Source organism: Bos mutus, chromosome 28 (genome assembly GCF_027580195.1).
Source record: "Bos mutus isolate GX-2022 chromosome 28, NWIPB_WYAK_1.1, whole genome shotgun sequence".
Lineage (NCBI taxonomy): Eukaryota > Metazoa > Chordata > Mammalia > Artiodactyla > Bovidae > Bos > Bos mutus.
The window spans coordinates 21,102,062-21,126,728 of NC_091644.1; the positions used below are offsets into that span (position 1 = coordinate 21,102,062).

General features: G+C 37.7%; 1 protein-coding gene across 4 annotated transcripts in view; it reads right to left on the minus strand.

The window, feature by feature from the left end:
- The window catches only part of MYPN (myopalladin), a 114,723-nt gene extending 91,587 nt beyond the window's left edge, over window positions 1-23,136 (minus strand). Inside the window, exons 1-2 of one of the 4 annotated variants that reach the window (XM_070364518.1) lie at window positions 6,303-6,363; window positions 5,733-5,772 (exon numbers count right to left, since the gene is read on the minus strand). In XM_070364518.1, the coding sequence (XP_070220619.1) occupies window positions 5,733-5,772; window positions 6,303-6,348 (86 nt within the window). In that variant the 5' untranslated portion in view covers window positions 6,349-6,363. Of the gene's footprint in view, window positions 1-3,065; window positions 3,377-5,732; window positions 5,773-6,302; window positions 6,461-23,015 lie in introns of those variants that run through there. The other 3 variants (XM_070364520.1, XM_070364519.1, XM_005907324.2) reach the window with 3 other exon arrangements.
- Between the last annotated feature and the right edge of the window lie 1,531 nt (window positions 23,137-24,667).

The following is a 24,667-nucleotide window of genomic DNA, read 5'->3' on the forward strand; positions in this document are numbered from 1 at the left end:
CGCTTTACCCTCTAGATCAACACAAAGACAACCTAATATGTAATAGTTAACTTTGCCTAGAACAGGAAAAGATAGATGTCTTTAAGTAACTCATAACTCACCTCTAAATGGAGGATGAACAGAATTACCCTGCTTACTTCATAGGGTTTGTGAAAGAACTTTATTTTTTTTTAAAGTTATTTTTTAATTTTTGTTTTAAAAGTCTGTATTGACTTTGTTACAATATTGCTTCTGTTTTATGTTTTGTGTTTTTTTGGCCACAAGGCATGTGGGATCTGAGCTCCCTGACCAGGAACTGAACCCACACTCACTGTGTTGGAAGGCGAAATCTTAACCACTGGACTACCAGGGAATTCTCTGTGAAAGAACTTTAGACATGTAGAACACTATACAAAATTAAGGTAATCCTTTGCACTAGTATAAAGGATGCTGGAACCAGAGCCCAAAGTTAGTATTTAATCTGAAATATTGAAAAAAAGTAGTGTAGAAGTAAAGTCTATGACCCATGAAAAGGTTAATGGAAGCCAAGTAAGAAGCCTTCAGGATTCTAGGGTGACTACCAAACCCTTCACAAAAATGAAGTTTTATTTCACTCTCAATTCACCATTCATGATGAACTTAGTTCTTATACAGGAAGTCCCAAATAAGAAAACTTTGTCAATTCTCATTAACTCAAAGATTCATTTTAAGTAAGAAAAATAAGAAAAAAATTTAAACATTTTCAACTTTCTTCATTCTCCTAATACTCGTGTCAATTTCCCTTAGGTGGTTAAGGATTTGAAAAGTGATAACTTCCTTAACTGACATATTCGCTAGATTGGGAAAGGAACAAGTACCCCAAATAGGTTTGTGATCTCAAGATCTAGTTGGAATTCAAGCCCTTGGTGGGAAGGCTCTGCTGGGCCCATCCCAGACTGTGGGGTGCACTGTGACTCTAAGTAGAGGTCTATGTAACACATAGTCTGTACAGAGCTTGTCAAGGTGACTCTAATTATACATGAGCTCTAAGAGCTCTTCAGTAATTGCAGGTAAACAGTCACACCAACTTTTGTGCCCACCAAAAATGTAGCTGCTAAACACATGTTCCTAAATTACTCAACAGACCATTTTGTCGGTGCCTGGGTTGCTCCCTTTAAGCAAAAGCACAGTGCCATAGCAGTTCTAAAGCTCTCTGTTAGCTGTAAAGCACCATAGAAATTTAAGAAAATATCTCTGTGGTGTTTGATCCTTCTGTATCTCTTAAGAGAGGGAAAAAGTTAAAAAAAATCTTTTCATTTTTTGTCTTGTTATAGGCAATAACACCATCCAATAAGCAATGCCTTTGTCAAATCTCAATGTCAGTGAAGGAAACTAATTATTCTGGGGTTGGCAGTCTCATTCATTTTATATTTTCAGGTTAATGAGCTGAGTTCATTACTCCTATTGCGTATATGAGTTAACTGTTAAAAAAATCTAGCTGTCACCTTTTCATATATTAACTTTAGTCCATTAAAGATCTTTCACAGTGAAACCCAATTTACCTGCAGTCTCATTTCTTCAAAAGTAAATTTGAAAATTCAGCTCTATAAATTCCCAAATCTAGTCAGGGTACAAACTCATTCAATTTCTTGTGTCTGTGAATTGTGGTTCTGAGTCTGTTCTGCTGAATATGTGCCTTTGTAAGCACCTTGAGCTGGAAAGTGTATTCTGTTATACAATAGATGTATTAGAGTCTGGAATAGAGTCTTATTCAAAATTATAGACATATAGAACACTAGGGGTTTGATACATTGTCTCAAGTTCCAATAGCATTAGCCATATTCTATAAGTGGGAATAGAGACAAACCTCCAGAATTTGGATAATGTCCAACTGTTTGTTTCATAGTCCATTATTATAAGATTCTGTAATGTTTATAATTTTGTCTCCTGACAAAGTTAGTGTGCATATATTTCAGATTTCATGAGATGGTCTTGATTTGAAATAGTTTACATATTGTCAAATTGTGTATCAGATAGCTTATATTAATTTTTGTTTAAAAATATGTTTATTATAGCTTTAAGTCTGGATATTCTAGTTTTGTAGAAAAGGATTATATGTATTTTATGTGAAGTTAAGAGTTATTATTAAGGAGAGGCTGAAAAGTTATAACAAATTTTTAATTTAGACCTTGTAGAATTCATTTTATCATTACCAGTATGAAAGTAGTTGAATCATAATTTTTTGAGAAAGGAAACTGGTTATCTGTTTTATTTCTATCAAATAGATTGATGCTAGTATCTTTAACAAGTATGAGTAAAAGAAAAAATCTGTTGATAAGATAGTAAAATTTCTTAGCACTCTTACTGTAATGTTCACTTTTGGGAAATGGAAATACAGATTTACTCATGTTCTCTTTTTCTTTGCTTATATGATCATTAAAAAAATAATTCAAGTTGTGCATCTAATTACTGCTAATAGTGCAATGTACCAGGCCAAACACTTGCCACTGACTGTCAAGCGTCTTTCTGCTGCAGCTGAAAAGGGAGGGAGGGAGGGAGAGAGAGAGAGAGAGAAAGGAGAGAAAGAAAGAGCAATGTCCTTTGAGCAAGACTTTCTGCAGCTGTTGTGTACATTAATCCAGGGAGCAGATCTCCCAGCACTAAATATAGCAAGCATATCCTTTTACATGATAAAAAAATGTTAAATGAAAGTCTTTAACTATGGAGTCATATTATTTTAGGTTTGATTTCCATTAAAAAGGAAATAGGCATTGCACACATATTCTCCATATAAACACCATTATTTTAATAAAAGAATGTATGGAAAATGCCAATGATACACACATGTCATGACTTCCTCTGTTGAGATATTTTCCCTTAGGACCTGAGTAGGCTGTGATCTCTGAGGGTCTCATCAACCCCCCTGTAAAATCTGACCATGTAGAAAACTTTATTTTTCATGTAATTTTGTGTCCCATCATACATAATTAGGAAGTTAGCCTCGGTTTCATTCCACACAACAGAAATTAGGTCTCCGAAATCCCCCCTTTCCCATTGTCAGTTTCTTGTTATCAAAACACACTCGAGAACTTAAATCTGGATATTACCTTTCTTTTTTCAGTTGACCCAGATGAGGATGTCCAACCCAGGCACTCCACTGTGATGATAATTATCCAAGGAGAATGCTTAGATGAAAGCCCAGGAGAAAAAGAAAATTCTTCACGCCCTTGGAAATAGAGAGTAGCCGTCCATAGAGAGTGAGGAGTTAACCTTAGTTTCAGTGAAGATGGCTGTTAGAAGCTGGACAACCTGTCACCACCGGAGCCAGAGCATTTGTCAGCTCACAGGTCCCAAGTTATTTTGAGCTGTATAAACCATGTGCCTGTGAAACATTCCACCTGATTGGATAGGAGAACACTGAGCAAAGGGATTCCACGGCAGGACAGCACCTATGGGCGGTGGGGGTCAGTCAGTTTTCCCACCTATAGGATTTCACTTACAGCTTAGAGGCCCAAGTTGTTTATTGATTTATGTTTAGAATTAATACTGGATTCATGATAGCACATTCAAAGAAAACGGCATTATTTTTGAAATATTTCAAAATTCTTAATTTTTATGAGAATTAATCTTAATTCATGGGAAATTTACTCTCATTTAATCACTGATCCATTTTAGGAAATTTGGCTGTGAAAAGCCAGCATGAAGGTGAGCTCTAACATCTTAAAGCTGAGAGATCTTTTTTTGTTGTTTGTCCAAAAGCTTAGCAAAAGCAGACGATAACTAACATTAAAAGTTGGTAGCTAGAGATCACAGAAAAAATGGAGAGGAAAAAGCCATCAGTCTGAGAATAAACCTGGTAACAAATTAGTTTGAACAAACTTTTTCAGAAAAAAAAGATAATCAGGTACTGTTTAAAAGTCTAAATTACTGTATAATGTAATATATTACAACTTCTGTTCATTTGTTACTATCCTGGAATCATTTTTTTTGTATATTATTTTGAAAAGGTCTATGCCCGATTTCTTCTTTCACAAGTATTACTGAACGAGAAAAAGAATCCTTAACCAAACCAACATCTGCTGAAAAACCCACTTTGTCAAGGATAGGCTCTTTGATAGGATTTCGTACTTGTTCAGAATATGAATTTGGAAAAAAAATTTAGCCCCATTATTTCAATCTCTGTGGAAGCCTGGGTCTTGAAAATTCAGATAAATGCAATTAACTGTTTCTTAAAAAGGTCATTCTTAGATTTGGGTAGCATAAAATACATTGGTTTAAACCTACTTTTCTTAAATCACCAACTACTTGCAGAATTTCTTCCTGTTCATTCATTCAGCAAATATTTATCTAATTAATGATATACCTAGTACCTGGTACCTACTACCTACTACCTACTAGGTACCAGGTACTGGGTATAAAGCAGTGCTCAGTTGTGTCCGACTCTTTGCGACCCCATGGACTGTAGCCTCCCAGGCTCCTCTGTCCATGGAAAATATACCGATTCTTGACCTCATGGTATTTACTAAGAGATTTTGGTTTTTCTTTTTTTACCTTTTTCAGTCACCTTGAGACTCTATAATATATTGAATAGACTTAAAATTTGTTTACTATGATCAAATCAGAAGCTTCACTACACCTTTTGTTAAAGAACCTTGAAATTACATGGACAGAATAAAAAAGAGTATTGAGAAAAACTTTAAAATAATCCAGGTCAAAAGAACAGTTACTGAGGAGGGAAGAAGGCACAAGAAGAACTGAGTTATGTGGATAGATTATTTTCATTACTGCATTAATCTAAATCGTCAATATACAGGGTTGTTTGCTCTCTTACCTAGTCCTGTTCTGAAATTAACCTACTTAATTGTATTTCTGCATTTTCTATTTATGTAGATGCCCCAAATATTTCTTTTTATTTAAAGAGGATTTTCTCCCCATTTATCCCATTCAGATCTTGAGGCATAATCAGTATAAGGACTACTAAGTCTTGAGTAGGGACAGGGAAAAATAGAACCTCTGTTTCATTTAGCACATAGATGTGCTACAGTTTGATCTTCCAAAGGGAAATGTTCACACACACTGCAAGTGAATACATTTCGACTTCCTTGCAAACTGTTCCATTATAAGCCTGATATCCTACCTTTTACCCAGGTATATGGAACACTGAGGTGGGAGGAGACCCATACTGAAAGATAAAATAGAGTTGGTTGGGCAGTGAAATTAGGAATTAATAGGAAGAAGTAAAATCCATTTTTAAAAAAAGTTACAAAAAAAAGAGACAAAGAATTTCTGAATAACACTAATATTTCTCCTCTCATTTTTACTGTAACATTTCGAATACAGATACTGTAAAATTTTTTTGAGCTCTTTGGGGGAAAAAGATGCATATAAATACTTTATATTATACCTTGCATACAATCCATGAACCTTGTATTCTAGATTCTAGTTTTTAAAAATTGGTTTCTGCTCGCAAGTAATATAATATAACTTGCATATCATCTTATATTACACCACAAACCTACTAGTTGAGATTTTAACAGAGTTTACTGGGACAAAGAATAATTCTTAAAGCTTAAAAAAATATATCTAAATCCAATACAGTTAAAAACAAAATTCATAAGTGTCAGGTAAATACAAGGTTACATGTCTTAAGCCTTACCCACAAAGTTGAGTGGCCCATCTAACACATGTGTTTATTGTGGTTTGAACATGATCCTGTGCTTGCCTTCAGCTGTTTTCTGAATTCAGTCACTCAGTTATAGAAACAATTTACTCACATTGGGGTGATCCACAGGAATGTCCAAGAATCTGGAAGATCTATGATAGAGGAAGTCTTCACTTGGAGAATAAGTGTGTAAGAATCTGTGCTAGCAGATTCATATAAAATTTTTGTGTTTGCTATTTTTCCAAATTGCTATAGATTTTTATCCTTTAAAAGAAATTTCTCACATATTCCAAACTTTCAATGAGTTTTGCTTAAAGTTCATAGACTTATATTGAGGTGTGTATCAGATGAAATGACAACAACCGTCTATATCTTATTTTTAAAGAACAGAGACATACATTACTTTCTAATCTTTGCTAATGAGAAAAACACAATAGAGATAAGTTCTTGACCATCCAAAACAATGTATGTATGGTAGATTATAGAGGGTCTTATACAAACATGATACAATGTAATTGAGAGCTACAGTTAAATCCTAAGAAATGTCTTTTTCGTCTCAATAGTACTGAAAACATTTGCTTAAAACTAAAACTAAAAAAAGAATTTAAAAAGCTGTAAGTTCAAAACCTTTCTAGTTTTACAAACTAAAAGCATTTAAAAAAACTATAAACAGAATACTTACTATCCTGAAAAGTAAATTTGATTACCTGTCCCAGGAGAAGGACCATTCCTATATCAATCAACCAGGATCATCCAAAGCCCAAATCTCACTGCCTAACTTGAGTCAGCCACAAAAGTAGCATGAAGGAAATGTGATACTGCCCTGCCAGAGTAATGAAGAGTATTTACAGGGTTCCGTGGCAGATCTTGGGACAGTCATTTAGAACAGATTGCTCTTTCGGATCGACTTTAATAACTCAGTCTGCACGGTGTTCTTAGCCTGGATTGAGGGTGGGGGTGGATAATGACTAAGATGACTAAGGAAATACACTTTCTTGATTTCTTCTTAGATGAATAGGATAATAATGATAACATTTAAAAGAACAGAATGTAAGGAATGCACAAAATATCCATGAGCAGGATGCATGTGACATGTGTAAACATCTTTACTTGATTCAAAACTGAAAGTATGGTTGACAGTTTAATTAAAGTAAATATGGGGAAATAATCAATTATTGTAATACTTAAATGTGTGCCCAATGTGGGGGTAGTTTAAAGCCTTACTATATGGTTTCCATGAAAGCACAGTAAGTCTTCCTTTACTCATGCTTTTGATATGGAGAACTTATCAACATTTATACTTTTAAGGAAGTATTATTTCCATGAAGAAAATCTGTTCCTAGGGTTTTTTTTATTTTAAAAAGAGGATCTATGACTAACATTAAGTTATTTAAGAAATCCAAGACAATTAGTATCAGGCATGTAATCCTGAGGTCTACAATTGATTCCTACTGGTCCCTACATTGATGTAATGCTTATATCAATGCACATAGAAGCTTATCATTTCAGTAGAATTAAGTTAACATTCCTTAACTGTTTGCTAGGCACTATGCTAGGCACTATGCTCTTTATGGACATTGTGCTTTTTAAAAATTAATTTTTATTAAAGTATAGTTGCTTTTGGATATTGCGCTTTATTTTACATATTCCTTCAACAATCTCTGAAGTAGGTACTATTAGAATTCTCATTTTATGTTTAAGAACCTGGGGCTTAGAAAGAAGTTAAAAACTTGCTTAGGGTCACACAAGGGGTGAGTGACTGAGCCAGGATTCAACCTAAGACTAACTGTGCTCTTAACTACTGCACATATTTAAAAGTTCACATTTCTGTGGTACTTGCAAACATTTTTTTAAAGGGTAAAAGTGAGCATAAGACCTACTCTTCCTTAAGGAAACACATAGAGTTTTGTTTATAATTTTTCTAACAGAAACCAATGCTAAATTCTTTTGTATGACTAAACAAACAAGCAAAAAGAGAAAAAAACAGAAAGAAAAAAGAGCAAATGCTTTCAGAAACATTCTGTCTGCAATATTTTAGCTGAGAACATGAATTGATACATAGACCAAAACATGAGGCATTAATGCTGAAAGATAGGACATTGGAAGTCAGTCTGAATGCTTTGACAGACCTAATTTTTTTCTATTTACGATAATCATTTTGCTCAGACAATTTAAAAGCTTTGTTCTTTTGAAGGTAAGTTTAAATGCTTTGTGTTGTTTCTCAGCACATCAACATGGGTCGGTAATTTTTTTTTTACAAATTAAGGGTAGAAAAATAACAGTTGAAATATTTTCTCTTTGTAACAGTATCATAGAATATCTTAAATGCCAGTGTGCTAGGCTCTGGGGGATTCCACTCAAGATTCTATTTTTGGGCAGTTTGGACATCTCAGAAAGCTGAAACCAGAGTTCACTGTTCTTATGCATGACCTGAATAATTGCACTAACACTAGTTACCTGAAGGAAAGGAAATGGGAATGAACTTTTCATCCTAGTGTACTCTGACAGGAGCAGCCTTTATCTCTTAATTCAACATTCACAACAACCCTGAAAAGGTATTGTTATTTGCATGTTATAAGAAGGAAGTGTGTCGTTAGTCGAGCTCAGTCGTGTCTGACTCTTTGTGACCCCATGGACTATAGTCCGCCGGGCTCCTCTGTCCATGGAATTCTCCAGGCAGGAGTACTGGAGTGTGTAGCCATTCCCTTCTCCAGGGGATCTTCCTGACCCAGGGATCTAATCCTCCCACATTGCAGGCAGATTCTTTACTGTCTGAGCCACCAGGGACACCCATGAGGAAACTAATACTTAAAGGAGTTTAGCTTTACCAAAGTTACCCAACCGGTGAGCTACGCAGCTGGTTGAACTCAAACCTAGGCCTCTTAGTTTTAAATGTATTCTTTTTTCATTGGCCTCCATTGCCTTCTAATGAAGAGTAATTATACAGGCTAGTTAAAAAATCAGAAATCACCCAAAGAAGGAAACTTGCTATTGTTTTCATATGTATCGATGGAAAAGGATTATTAAAGTTATCACTTTGATTTTAGGGACTTGGTGTTTATTTAACAGAATCTAGAAGAGAACAGAAAAATAGCATATGACTAAGACTTGGACTGTTCACAAAGACGACTCAATAAAATTGGTTGACTAAAATAGCAAGGACTAATACACATTTCTGAGAAGTTATCTGATTACATGAAGTCTATCAAAATGAATTTGTATTTTATATCCCTATTCAAGTTCACGTTTTTATTTGCATAAATGGACTTACTCATTTGGTGTGTCTTGTGTTAACAAACTTCCTATCAAATAAAGGCAGTGTACTTTAATAGAGGAAGACCTGGAAAACCTTTTTTATTTTGCCTCTTCACCCAATTGTTTTTCATTCCAAGCTGAGAATGGATTAGTTAAAACCTAGTCTAATCAAGAGGTCTCCCATTAATATCCTTGAAATCCTCTTCTTTCATCTTCTAACCCAGACAATAAACTTTAATTAAAAATATGGGTGAGGGAAGTCCCTGGTGATCTAGTGGTTAGGACTTGGCACTTTCATAGCCATGGGCCTGGATTTGATCCCTGGTCAAGTAACTAAGATCCTGTAAGCCACATGGTACAGTAAAAAAAAAAAAAAAATGTGGGTGATAATGTCAATAAAAGGAATAAACAAATATATAATGTCAAAGGGGAATTAAACACAAAAATTTACCCCAGAGTAAACTGAGCTGGGAGTAAATCTTTTTGTAGTCAGCCCACTGGCCAGACAGTATTCTGTAAATTTCAACTTGGAATAAGAAATATCTTAGTATAATCAGAAATGTGATCATCTTGATCCTGTAAAATATTAATAGTCTTTCTGGTCTGATCTGCCACTCTTCTACACAAATCCTTGTCTCCAAAAATTTCAGGAATATTTCCTTGGTTTATCTTTCCTTCTTGCCTTTATCTTTTCTTCTTTCCTTCTTTCTTATCTTTCCTTCCAAATATTATGTAATTAAACAACTAGTGATTATAACATTTCTTATATTGCTGAATTATACTGAGTTTTCATTTATGCATTTATGCTTTATTTATTTAACTAGACCAGCCCTTGAGAATTGAAGCCATAAAAAATTTTTATGTAGGCCACACAATTTCAATCTCAAGGCATGGCACAAAATAGTCACTTAAAAAATATTTGTCTATAGCATGCTATAAAAATAATGTATTAATTGTTGAGTTGTCCTAAATTATTTACACAATTCAATAAATATTTAATGAATGTTTATTGTATGCCAGAAAAGATTGAATGACCAAACTCTCAGCAACATTAACTGATTTGGTTGTCAAAAACAATTACATTAGTTTAACACAGAAATATTATTAAGCATCAATTCAAATGAGAAAAGGAGCTAAAAATATTTGGATGCTCTTTGTGTACCAGTCATTGAGTAAGGAACTATATGTGATTTGGCTTAGTGGATGCTCACATTCCTGAGCTAATTGATATGGGCGACTTTTGCTTTTGGAAAAGGATTGGGGCTGTTGACAACTCCCACCTTGCCCTAGAGTTCTTCTATAGGTGCGCCATAAGAGGCACTGTCATACTTTTGCATCCTCCTGAACTGGCTTACCACTATTTTTCCTGCCCACCTTGGAACAACCTTTGTTTTACATCAGGTCTTTACTTTCTGTCCAGTCCTTTAGAATCAAACTCTTTTCTGCTTCTGTAGACTTCTCCTTTCTGTTTTGAACTTTAAAACCCTACTACTCATAGATAAGAGGCAATTTTGTCCATTCTTATGCCCTGTTTTTTGAGATTCCAGCTCAAGTCACAGACTGAGTTGCCTGTGATATAGAGTACAACACATTTAAAACACACATTTATTCTCTAACATAGATCAAGATTTCAACTATTTGTGACTGACTGCAAATTAGACTTATTAAAATGCAGATAAACCAGAATGGATTACTCAGCTTTCTGAGTGATTCTAGCTGACCCAGCCCAGTGACCACACAAAAGCTTAATCATTCATATTTAATACATAATTTAATGCAACAACCTATTCTAAAGGAGATCAGCCCTGGGATTTCTTTGGAAGGAATGATGCTAAAGCTGAAACTCCAGTCCTTTGGCCACCTCATGCGAGAGTTGACTCATTGGAAAAGACTCTGATGCTGGGAGGGATTGGGGGCAGGAGGAGAAGGGGATGACAGAGGATGAGATGGCTGGATGGCATCACCAACTCGATGGACGTGAGTTTGAATGAACTTCGGGAGATGGTGATGGACAGGGAGGCCTGGCGTGCTGCAATTTATGGGGTCGCAAAGAGTTGGACGCGACTGAGTGACTGAACTGAATGCAACAACCCAGGAAGTATGAATCATTATCTCCATTTTATGGAGAATGAAACTGAAAAAATTGTACACTACTGTGGGTTTTGCAAATTCAAGGATCTGAAAAAGTCTCAAGAGGTATACTTTGAGATTGTCCAAGGTGTTCTATATCATCATCCTCTTTTTATAGAGGAGGAAAACGAAGATCTGGAGAAGGCAATGGCACCCCACTCCAGTACTCTTGCCTGGAAAATCCCATGGGCAGAGGAACCTGGTAGGCTGAAGTCCATGGGGTCGCTGAGTCAGACACGACTGAGCGACTTCACTTTCCCTTTTCAGTTTCATGCATTGGAGAAGGCAATGACAACCCACTCCAGTGTTCTTGCCTGGAGAATCCCAGGGACGGGGGAGCCTGGTGGGCTGCCGTCTATGGGGTCGCACAGAGTCGGACACGACTGAAGCGACTTAGCAGCAGCAGCAAGCCGAAGATTGGAGTAAAAATTTACTCAAGGCCCCTCAGAGCTGTGATTCACACCTAAGTCTCTGTGTGCTAAGTCCTTCAGTCATGTCCAGCTCTTTGTGACCCTATGGACTGTAGCCTGCCAGGCTCTTCTGTCCATGGGATTCTCCAGGCAAGGATACTGGAGTGGGTTGCCATTTCCTTCTCCAGGGGATCTTCCCCAACTAGGGATCGAACTAGTGTCTCTTAAGTCTCCTGCATTGGCAGGCGGGTTCTTTACCACTAGTGCCACCCTGGTCAGAGAAATACATTGAGCACTTCCTTGATGGTACAGTGGATAAGAATCCACCTGCCAACGCAGATGACTTGGTTTTGATTCCTGGTCTAGGAAGATCCCACGTGCCTGTGAGCCACAACTACTGAGCCTGAGTGCCTAGAGCCTGTGCTCCGCAACAAGAGAAGCCGCCACAATGAGAAACCCCTACTCTCTGCAACTAGAGAAAGCTTGCACATAGCAATGAAGACCCAGTGCAACCAAAAATTTTACAAAAAGAAAAGAAATCGAAGTAACCATAAATAAACAATTCTCTTGGTACATCTCTATCTGCAAATTACTAGACATAGTGAAATTAGGCACAAGAGACTGTATCTTAAGGAGATGTTTAGCTACCATTTTATCTTTTTGAAGTTATTTACAATCATGCTTTGGTTATTATGTTCTAATAACTACATAAAACAACACCACTTTTTGTGAAGTTCGTCTTTATTATGATTATTTTGTATATTGGAAAATGAAACACTAGAATTGGAAAATGAAACACTAGAATGGGCTGCTGCTGCTGCTGCTGCTGCTAAGTTGCTTCAGTCGTGTCGGACTCTGTGCGACCCCATAGACAGCAGCCCACCAGGCTCCCCCGTCCCTGGGATTCTCCAGGCAAGAACACTGGAGTGGGTTGCCATTTCCTTCTCCAACGCATGAAAGTGAAAAGTGAAAGTGAAGTTGCTCAGTCGTGTCCGACTTTTCGAGACCCCATGGACTGAAGCCCACCAGTCTCCTCCATCCATGGGATTTTCCAGGCAAGAGTACTGGAGTGTGGTGCCATTGCCTTCTCCGATTAGAATGGGCATGTAGATGTAAATCTGCAGTAAAACCCAGATCGCTAAGTTTACATTATTAATTTAGTTTAACAAGAGCTTTTGGGGGGGAAATACCCCAAAGTTTATCTTTTAGCAAAACTGAGAGCAATAAATATGTGTTAAATGAGTCTTCGAACATGCTTGTAATAACTGAGTATGGATGGTGACTGAAAGAAGCATAAAAAGTGATTCTTTTCTATTTTTAGCTGGTGATTATGGCAAACAATATTTTACTGTCTTAAAACTTTCTGTGAGAACCAGATTAATTTCTTTTATTCATTAAAATAATCAAATTGCTCATGAACTTTATTTTTAAGTTCATTTATCTCAGTATACTTAAATGTTCCTTCCTAGCTACTATGCGAAGTCTCATGAAATGGAGCCTCAGATTAAAAAAAAAAATTCTTATCTGCTTTTTAATTTTGCATGAAGAGTAGGTGGAAGAACTCAATTACTATGTTAACAAAAAGAGGCAGCTGGATTGCCTATTTGGTGATCATTCACTATGTTTATATTGGGATGGAGTAGTAGATAGGCTTTTATTTGACTTAATTCTCTCTATTAATTTAGAAACATTAAGGTCAGAGGATGCTTCCAAGTTCAGGTAATGTTTCGCTCAAACAATAACAACAAAAAATAGGTGAACATTAAAACATTGTAAAATCCAGGTCCTTTTTATTTTTTTCTTGGTTGCATCTCACAACATGTGGGATATATTAATTCCCCAACCAGGGATCCAATCCGTGCCCCCTGCCTTGGAAGTGAGGAATCTTAACTACTGGACTGCCAGGAAAGTCCAAATCAAGGTCTTCAAGTATCTTAAAATCAGAATAAGGAATGCATGTGAATCAAATTTAAGAGCGATCCATTGCCTCTTTTCAGAAACAAAGAATAAAAATAACTAGCACAGAAAAGTGAGCAGTTTTTAAACTGAGACATTGATATGTGCCCTGTTTGATTTGAACATAGAATGTTTAAACTTTGATCAGTGGTATGGTAAGATGTTAAAAGAAGTCAAATAAATGCTATAATTAGGCAGAGAGATTGTATTTAGAGCTAGATTCTACCTCCACTTATTATCTGAGAAGCCGTAGGCAAGTTATTTAAGTTCTTTGTGCCTCAGTTTCCTTATCTCTAAAAATGAGGGATATAATAGTACTAATCTCATGGGATTGCTGTGAGAGTTAGGTAAAGACTCTTAGAAGAATACCTGGCTTCTAGCAAGTGGCTAGTAAATGTCAGCTATCATTATTACCATTCTTATCATAAAAAGATGTATTTTAAGTAAACATCTTTTAATCTGGCTTGTGAAGTCACAGGGAGTGAAGTGTACACAATTGGGCTGAGCTGTGAACTCTAAGGAAAGGCCAAAGGCTGAATGGGCCACCGAGACTGATGACTCAGACACAGCCACAGTTCAGGTTTCCAGACTGATTCAGTCCTTGGCTTCTGTCCTGACGCTGAACAACAAGAATGCCAATTAGTGCCAAGAGTGATGAGCTTTTTTTTGAACATGGGTGTTATTCATTTAGAGATTCAAATCAGATCACTTACATCTTGTATAGGACACCAATAGTGATCAACCAAGTTCAGGTTTAAACCGATGACATGGAGGTAAATGCTTTCCATCTAGTTACTGTGCTCCTGAACCATTTGCTTCTGAATTCTAAATTCTCAACTCAGCTACTGCCAAGGGGCTAAACATAGCTAAAGGGTTTAAATTATAATTTGATCTGACAACCCAGGTATCAAACAAGCCTTCTTTAGCCAGATAAGTAGAGTGGTGACAAATATCAGAGCAGTATATCCACTCTGTGGTATGTGCTTTATGACAGGAAATAATTGAATTTATTGGTAAATATTTTATTTTTTATCAGATCTAGGAAAGGATATTAGCATAAGATTAGTATAAAACTTTAAGTTGACAAAACTATTGTTAAGGTCAAGTGATTTAGAGAGGAGAAATCTAGGGAAGTGAGGGACATTTTAGTATTCCCATGATCCTGAATAGTCTAATAGACTAATTTTGAATGTATATAAACACCACATGAAATAAAATAAAGAAGACTTTTTTTTTTTAAGTCGCTTCAGTCGTGTCCGACTCTGTGCGATCCCATAGGTGGCAGCCCACCAGGCTCCCCCGTCCCTGGGATTCCCAGGCAAGAACACTGGAGAGGGTTGCCATTTCCTTCTCCATTATGCTGCTAATGATAAGGATGATGAACTGGGGTAGATGTCAAATACAAAGAGCAATGATGTTTTTAATACTTTTATTTAAATGATCTTTTCTACTAACACTACATTTGAAAAGTGTTTTATTATTTTTATTAGCTATTTCTCATCAGAGTCCTGTCAGTAGATCTGCTTTAATACTCACATTTTATATGTGAGGAAGCTGACATAAAGAATAATTAACTAGCTAGAGTTACATAGCATGTCAATAACTAAAAAAAAAAAACAAACCAAAAAACAACCTGAATATTGTGTTTTTATTTGAATAGATCACTATTTATTGTATTTATCTTTAAGTTTTAGTGAACTGTGTCCACATACATAGGATAATATGATTTAAGAATTACTAGAAATATTAGTTGATTTGTATATATCATCTTTTACCCATCTGTGGATCAACTTCATACCAATAAATGACCTGTCTTAGCATAATTCTATTCTATTTTGACATTGTGAGAAAAGGTCTTAATCAAAAATTTATTTTGAACTTTGATCTCCAGGTTCCTATTCTTTTTCAAAAATATTATTTATTTTTAATTGCAATGACCATACAGTTCTGTAGCATTAAGTTCATTCATGTTGTGCAACCATCACCACCATCTCCAGAACCATCTCCAGAACTTTTTTTCATTTTGCAAAACTGAAACTTTGCACTAATTAAATAATAACTCCCCATCCCCCTTTACCTCCAGACCCTGGCAACCACCATTCTACTTCCTGTCCTTATGAAGTTGATTATTTAACAGTTCAATAGGGAAACTATTTAATAGGGAAACCTATTATGAACATTCAAACTTGTTTTGTGTTCTTAAAGGAAGCTTGGGGGGAAATTCCTTAAATTGTTCATTTCTGATTAGTCTTGGAAGTAAGATTTGAGAAGGTTCCTGCCTTGAGGGTCTATGTTAAGCTTGTTCTAGGTATTCTGAGTTTGTAGAGTTGTGAACTGGCTGGTGTGTCAGAAGTGAGGCGGGGAACAGGCGGGGCATTGGTCCAAAGAGTGTCCAAACCGTGACAAGTCTCCTAGAATTCCTTGCCACGAATGCCATCAACTGGGACATTGGGCAGCACTCTGCCCTAGGGACCCAAGAGCCTCAAGGTCAAGCGCCAAGCCTACCCTCTTGATGGTTCAAGAGGACTGAAGCGTCCCGCTCCAGCCAGCCCGCCTGTCACAGATGACCATCACAGGGCTGGAGCCAAGGGTGCAACTGGATGTGGCAGGTAGGTCCGAGAATTTCTTGGTTGACACAGGGGCTACCTACTCTGTCTTGACCTCCTACTCCGGAGTCTTCTCCTACCAAACCTGTACCATTTTGGGTGCTACAGGAAAAGCAATTACTAAAAGATTCACCCAAGCACTTCTTTGTTGCTGGGATGGACAAATATTTTCCCACCAGTTTCTGGTGGTCCCTGAGTGTCCTACCCCCTTATTGGGAAGATATGTACTCACTAAACTGGGGACCACCCTTGTGATGGGAAGTTTTTCAGCCCCTAGAGCTCTACAGCTCCTGGTTACTACTGAAGAACCCATTACACCTTCAATAGAGAGGGACCAAAAACTATGGGCAGACAAAATTAACCCCGAGGTGTGGGACCAGGGGATTCCTGGACGAGCCCACCAAGCTGAACCAGTCATCATTGTCCTCCAAGATCCCACTCGGTTTCCTAATCGGAAACAATATCCTCTCAAAAGAGAGGCTCGGGAGGGACTACAGCCTTTAATAAATAAATTCCTTGCTTGTGGGCTATTGATCCCCACCAGTTCGCCATGTAACACCCCAATCTTTTCAGTAAAGAAAAAAGACGGAACCTGGCGACTGGTTCAACATCTCCAGATCATAAATGAAGCTGTAGTCCCCCTCCATCCCACAGTACCCAATCCCTATGTAATCTTGGGAGAAATCCCACCCAATGTCAAGCGGTTTAGTCTTGGATCTCAAAGATGCATTTTTTTTGCATACCACTGGCTAAAGAATCCCAATACCTTTCTGCCTTTGAGTGGGAAGCCCCAGGAGAAAAACACCAACAGATGACTTGGACAGTATTACCTCAGGGGTTCAGAGATAGCCCCCACCTGTTTGGACAGGCCCTTAGCCAGGACCTCCTAGATCTGGACCTGGGACCTAATGGGGAAATATTACAATATGTAGATGACCTACTAATCTGCTCTCCAGATGAGAAAAGTGCCCAACAACATGCAATTCAGGTTCTAAACTTCTTGGCAGAAAGGGGATATAAAGTCTCCCGTGCTAAGGCACAGATGGTCGAGACAAAGGTCACTTACCTGAGAGTTCAGATTACACACGGGTCCAGGAGGCTGTCCTCTGATCGGGTACAAGGAATCCTCCAGTTGCCCTCCCCCACGACTCGAAAACAATTGTGAGCTTTCCTGGGGCTAACTGGTTATTGTAGAATCTGGATACCCAACTATGGTCTAATTGCCCAGCCCTTATATGAAAGCTTAAAGGGACGAAATGATTCAATCCCACTGATGTGGGGAGCTCCTCAAAAGAAGGCAGAGGCTACACTAAAACAGGCCTTAACTCAGGCACCTGCCTTGAGGTTGCCAGACCCAGAAAAAGCATTCCAACTTTATGTCCATGAAAGGGAGGGAATAGCCTTGGAAGTGTTAACTCAAAGGTTGGGATCTAAGCCCCAGCCTGTAGCTTACTTATCTAAGAGGCTCGATCCAACTACCCGAGGTTGGCCCCCCTGTCTTCGAAATCTTGCAGCTATTGCAATCGTGATAGAAGATGCTTTAAAACTCTCCTTTGGGGGCAAACTAACTATTTTTTACCAGCCACCAAGTAAAACAACTCCTAAATGGGAGAGGCCATTTATGGATGTCTGATCAAAGAATCCTCAGATATCAAGTAATGCTGATGGGAAATCCAGGCCTCACTATATCCCCTTGTGAGGTTCTTAACCCAGCCACCCTCCTCCCTACCTCCAAGGGCTCTCTCCCCTTTTACTCTTGTCTAGAAATCTTGGACCACTGGACAAAACCCCAAGAGGGATTGTCGGAAGATCTTCTGACCAATCCTGAGGAAATCTGGTACACTGATGGAAGCAGCTTTGTCTTGGATGGAAAAAGAAGAGCTGGGTCAACCAGCTACAACATGCAGTGCCAGTTCAACAAAGATATAAAACTACAGCTGACCACGGAAAATATCACACACCCTTGGACACCGCTATAAGGACTCTGAGGATTGAGACTAGCAAGAAGGGGAGGCCCAATACCCCTCGCCGTCTCAGTTCAGCAGGAAGTAGCCAGAAAGACCTCGACGCCCCTATTCCCAAAGAATTGGGCCTCCCATCTCTTGAGGGGGGAATGTTAGGTAGGTAGAATAGGGAAAAGGAGTCCAAAATGGCAGTGGCTAAAAGACAAGGAAGGTCAAAGGAAGGTCCGAAGACCAGAGTGAAGACTTCAGGCAGAACAAACAGCACTCCTGGCTAAACCCAATTTGCATAGGGCAGGCCCAGGTGGAGGAAAAAACATATAAAAGGAGGAGCCAAAGCGCTATCTCACAGACTCTCTCCCGCGTGCGTGTGCTCTTTTCTTTCTTTCTCTCTCTCTCTCTCACTCTCTCTCTCCTGCTATCTTCTAAATAAAATGGAGCTGTAACACTGATTTGCCTAAGAGCTGTAGCACGGTTTGTCCAAGACCCGAGAGCTGTGACGCGCCAAGGGCTTTAATGTCCGTCGCTCCAAATCTTTGTTGTGACGAGACAAAGAACCCAGGAACATACACTCACGTGACACAGTTCTGTAGCATTAAGTTCATTCATGTTGTGCAACCATCACCACCATCTCCAGAATCATCTCCAGAACTTTTTTCATTTTGCAAAACTGAAAATTTGCACTAATTAAATAATAACTCCCCATCCCCCTTTACCTCCAGACCCTGGCAACCACCATTCTACTTCCTGTCCCTATGAAGTTGATTATTTAACAGTTCAATAGGGAAACTACTTAATAGGGAAACCTATTATGAACATTCAAACTTGTTTTGTGTTCTTAAAGGAAGCTTGGGGGGAAATTCCTTAAATTGTTCATTTCTGATTAGTCTTGGAAGTAAGATTTGAGAAGGTTCCTGCCTTGAGGGTCTATGTTAAGCTTGTTCTAGGTACTCTGAGTTTGTAGAGTTGTGAAATGGCTGGTGTGTCAGAAGTGAGGCGGGGGCCTCCATTCTGCAATCTGACTTATGGTTGGTTCTCCAACCATGCCAGTGCCCAAGATACTTCTGCACACTATGGCAAGAAAGAGTTATTTGCATGTACTGAGTTTCATGTCTCATGTCTTACATCTTTACACAGTTACAACCACCTATGTTTTTTTTCTTTCATTTGTTTTCTTTGTAAATTCTAATGAACAGGACTTAGTAAGATTATTTTAGGGCAGCATAATTTACATATCACAAAGGAAATTTTATTTGTGATAAAATACTGCTGGCTATATTTCTATAGCGTAGTTTTGTAAAGATGTTTAAGTCATTTTATAATACTGCTGAAACTCCAATACTTTGGCCATCTGATGTGAAGAGCCGACTCATTGGAAAAGACCCAGATGCTGGGAAAGATTGAGGGCAGGAGGAGAAGGGGGCAACAGAGGATGAGACGATTGGGTGGCATCACCAACTTAATGGTCATGAGTTTGAGCCAACTGTGGGAGATAGTGAAGGACAGGAAGCCTGGCGTGCTGTAGTCCACGGAGTTGCAAAGAGTTGCACATGCCTTAGTTACTGAACAACAAAAATAATACTTAAGAGCAAATACAGTGAACCCAAGCAAAGATGAAAGCATTGGTTTCCAAGTCCTACTGTGACTTTTTTCCCCTTTGAGGTTTTTAATTAAAGAGTAAAATTTTAACTAGTTTAAAAAAAATTAGTTCAATGAGAGAGAATTGGTTCAGTTCTGAGACTTTGAAGCCCATACTTGTATATACCTCTTTAAAATACTCATTTTTAAAGAGCAATAACATTTGTATAAGATTTTAAAAAACCCAAAATAGTCTTCAAAATAGTATTTGTAATATGACCCTGGTTTTTTTTTTTTTTTTTTAATTCTGGAGTACAGTATTCTAAAATGTCAATTGGTTATAACTAGGTGGTAGAACTGTGGAAGATTTTTTTCTCATATTTTTCTTAGCTGTACTTAAAAAAAAAAAAAAACCTTCTAATAAGGGTGTATGATATTTACAAAAAGAAAAAAAACTGTAAAAATTGCCCACAAGGCACACACACACACAAAAGCATCAAGGCCATCAGTAGAAAAAAGAAGTATAATTTGACTGTAGCCTAACTGATAGTATCTACCTACCTACCTATCTATCAAATGTATGTGTGTATATAAATATTTATATCTATATCTCAGAAGATGCCCTGGAAGAGGGCATGGCAACCCACTCCAGTATTCTTGCTTGGAGAATCCCATGGACAGAGGAGCCTGGTGGGCTACAGTCCATAGGATCCCAGAGAGTTGGACACAGCTGAAAGGACTAGCACATATCTATATCTGCATCTATATCTGAAGAGATAATTGGAATGACAAGTAGGAAAGGGAAGTCAAAGAGGAAAGAATCAGCAATGTTCATCCAAGAGAGCCTTTTCTGCTCCTGATGGTGGTGTTGGCAACTCAAAACAATACTGCCAGGTGCCATGATCAATTACTTACCTTGGTGCAACAGCATTCTCATGCAACAGCATTCTAATTTCAATTGAATTTTTTTAAATAGACTTCTTTTAAATAAGTTGATAGAAGAATATGACATTTAGTTTGCTCTGAAGTCATCTTCTCATTGTAAATTAACAAATTGGAATTTTGGATGCCACAGCATTCTAATTTCAATTGCGTTTTTTTTTTTTTTTAATAGACTTCTTTTAAATAATAAGTTAATAGGAAAATATGACATTTAGTTTGCTCTCAAGTCATTTTTCTCACTGTAAATTAACAAATTGGAATTTTGGATGCTGCATTACTTGGGAGTTTGGTTAATGTAAATAACCTTGCAAAAGGACTGGATCACTATAAGAATTTCTGAAAAACAAATTAAGTTTCTGATCTTGGATACCTGAGGACCAGACAATGGAACCTGGTGATTTCATCAAGGTAATTACAAGCAGCAAGATCTAATGATAGTCAACCAACTGAACCTCCCTAAGAAGGAGTCCTATAATCCAATGTGTGACCTTTAGTATGAAATACACAAAAGGCAAGTGTATCTTGGAGATCCTGCCATAAGATATTTCCACAATACGAACGATGGGGACGGCATTTTAGCTATGATCCAGCCTATCTTTCTTGGGCTGGAGTTGTAGATAAATTGAGGACCAAAGAAAGTAAGTCAGTTATTTAAGATTGCAGTTGATATCAGCTCAGACTTGAAATTATAATTGGTGCCTCCTAGTCCAGCAAATAAAGCTATTTTCCATAGCCTTTATGAAATAATATCACAGCTGTAAAATGCACACATACCTGACTATACCTGCCTTTCCTATTTTAAAAGGTATTTATTGAGTAACTAGTATGTTCAAAGTAGTCTGCTAAGTTTTCTTCAAATCTGCTCTATATGTTTTATAATATGAGTAAATGTTTAACACCGGGAGTAGGATAGAGGAAAAAATATGATTGTTTACCAAGAATCTAATATCTGCCAGGCACCGTTCACCTGACATCTTATTTTCATTTATTATATGATTAAATTCTTTTCAATAATGACAATTTTTATTTAATAATAATCTTGGATATAGCCTGATACAGTGAAGTACATTCATTTAGGGTATCACTAGAGAACTAAAACAGAAGAGGTTCTTTTCTCTCTTGCTATACACCGAGCTCCCCAGCTGCCCCCAAAATAGCTCACAAAAGACCACTATGCCTGATCCCATTTATATGAAATATGCAGAATAGGCAAATCTGCAGAAACAGTAAATTTGTGGTTGCCTAGGGTTGTGGGTAAGGGGAGTGTTGGAAGAAAAGAGGAGGTGACAGCTGTTGAGTATGGGTTTTGTTGGAGAAGACGATAAAGTATCCTAAATTGATTGTGGAAATGGTTGTACAAGTCTGTAGATATGGTAAAAACCACTGAATTGTATACTTAAAATAGATGAATTGTATGGTATGTGAATTATATCTCAAGATAGCTGTAATTATTTTTAAAGTTCTGCATTTCTGCTGTCCCTTCAGATCAATCCTGAGATACCCTCTTAAGAGAATGGAGGGTTTTACAATTAATGAGTAGTAAGAGTCCCTTGGACTGCAAGGTGATCCAACCAGTCCATTCTAAAGCAGATCAGTCCTGGTCGTTCATTGGAAGGACTGATGTTGAAGCTGAAACTCCAATACTTTGGCCACCTGATGCAAAGAGCTGACTCATTTGAAAAGACCCTGATGCTGGGAAAGATTGAGGGCAGGAAGAGAAGGGGACGACAGAGGATGAGATCGTTGGATGGCATCACCAACTCGATGGACATGGGTTTGGGTGGACTCCAGGAGTTGGTGATGGACAGGGAGGGCTGGCGTGCTGCGGTTCATGGGGTTGCAAAGAGTCAGACACGACTGAGCGACTGAACTGACTGAACTGAACTTCAAAAAAATAGATAATGTAAAAATGAATTCCAGCACAGAAAATGGGAACTTACAGAAAATATGATGAGTGATAGATAAATACTATAATTGGGAATAATTTACATGACATAAAGTAAATCACTGATCTAGTTCTTTGTGAAACAACAACACAGAAAATCTTGGCCTCCTCCAGGATTCTGTTGTCTGTCTTTGACCAATTCAACAACTCTGTACTTCACCTATGATCAAAGAACACTGTTGCCCACCGAGTCCTATTTTGGTATCTCTAATCTTTCCTTTTTGGCTCTGCTCTTATCCAGTCTTTAAATGTCACTTGGGAATACTCTTTCCTTATTGTTCTTCCACCTGGTTTTACAAATTTCCTAGGACAGGCTCCTCCCTTTATTCCAACAAGGTAGGAGGTAAGGAAAAAAAAAAACCAGCAACAAGGTTAGAAAAAAAACAGCACCTACATACCCCAGAAAGCCCTAATTCAACAAAGTAAAAAGGGGTGGTTCAGATGAACAGCTTGGATGAGGATGGATACAAGAATAGGTTTATCGCTCTCTTAATCGTTAGATTCCTGGAGGTATCTCTTTACTAGGTGATATTAAATCGTTCAATTTCTGCCCATTCCCTTAAGAAATCACTTGCTTTACCTCCCAAAGTGAGTTCTGAAGAAGCACCTTACCTGGCACAAACTTTCGTGGATCTCTACAGGCTAAAGAGGGTTCCACTGGGGCTCCTGGTCCTTCACCTCACTTGTTGAGTGCAGGGAAATCTGCTGTGGCTTTCCCTCCGTGGGCTTGCCCATCCTGCTAATTTTAGGCTGCTTCCTCATGCGGCTGCCTTGGGTATCAGAGCATGTGGCTCCCCTCAGAGGAGCTATTTTCTCCTCCAAGTCTCATTTGTTTGTTACAACTTCTCTCTCTTCTCCTCCCCAACCCAACTCTGTATAACTGAGCTATTTTTTAGCAGTCAGTAAAATATCTTCCAGAATTATACTTACTCTAATCTGAATTTACCTGAATTCTAGGGACTAAGGAAAACTTCTTATGTTAGATTTTAGTGGTACTTCCTAGTAGCCAGATTTCCACATCATGTTTATCTAACAAACATTCACTAAGTTTCTACTGTGAATAAGGTATTAAGTCACAGGGATACAGTGATGAGCAAAGCATGTCTGTATTTCATTTATGTAATTTTGATAACAGATCTATCAAACTTCCACTGTATTCCATGATCTCTGTTAAGATGTGAGAATAAAAACTTAATAAAGCAGAGTCCCTGTCCTCAAGAGCTAATAAGATGTTTCAATATATAGACAGATTCAAAGAGGAGGGCTTATAAATTCCTTAGTTTTTATATAATGAATAAAAATTATGTCTTCATATATATTATAGGTATAATCGAACAAATTGTTCATTAACTAAGAATAAATATACAAATGCAGTGGACAAAATGGATATGCTAAACATTATCTCAAGTTTCTCCTTTCTATATCACTAGCATTTTCTATATCCCTCTGAGTAACTTTCCTGGTGGCCGACGGTAAAGAATCGGCCTGCAACGTGGGAGAACTCGGTTCAATCCCTGGGTTGGAAAGTTTCCCTGGAGAAGGGAATGGCAACCCACTCCAGTATTCTTGCCTGGAGAATTCCATGAACATAGGAGCCTGGTGGACTATAGCCCATGGGATTGGAAAGAGCTGGACACTGCTGAGCGACTATCAAGTCACAAGTCAAGTCTGAGCATCTGGCTACTTTGCGGAGCCAGAGAGATTGAAGAACCTGGAGAAACCATTTTAGGCAATCAAGGCATAGATGATGCTTATCAATATAATAAGACACACCTAAATACATGCAACTTAAGATTTTATTCTATTTGAACAGAATGAGAATGAACATATCCATCATTTATTTATATATGTAGATAATTGGCCCTGTAGAAGTTCATGGTCTTTACATGTTATCTATATGAACATAACTAAGCTCCCCATATTTGGAAAGAGGTCCTTAGCACGTTGTTGGGTAAAAATAGTTTACAAAGGTCCAAGATCCTCTGGGGTAACATACCAACTTCTATGTCTGTGCAACACACTTAAGAGGATGAAAAAATATCACAGTGATGTTCAATAAAAATTATCAGTGTCTATCTCCTGAGGTGGTATTTCTGATATTTTCTTCTTTATATTTTACCAAATTGTTTAAATTATTAACAATAATCATTAATATTTTAAAATCTATTTTAATTTTTTCTTATTTAAAAAATTTTATTTTTAATTGAAAGATAATTGCTTTATAGTATTGTGTTGGTATCTGCCATACATCAACATGAATCAGC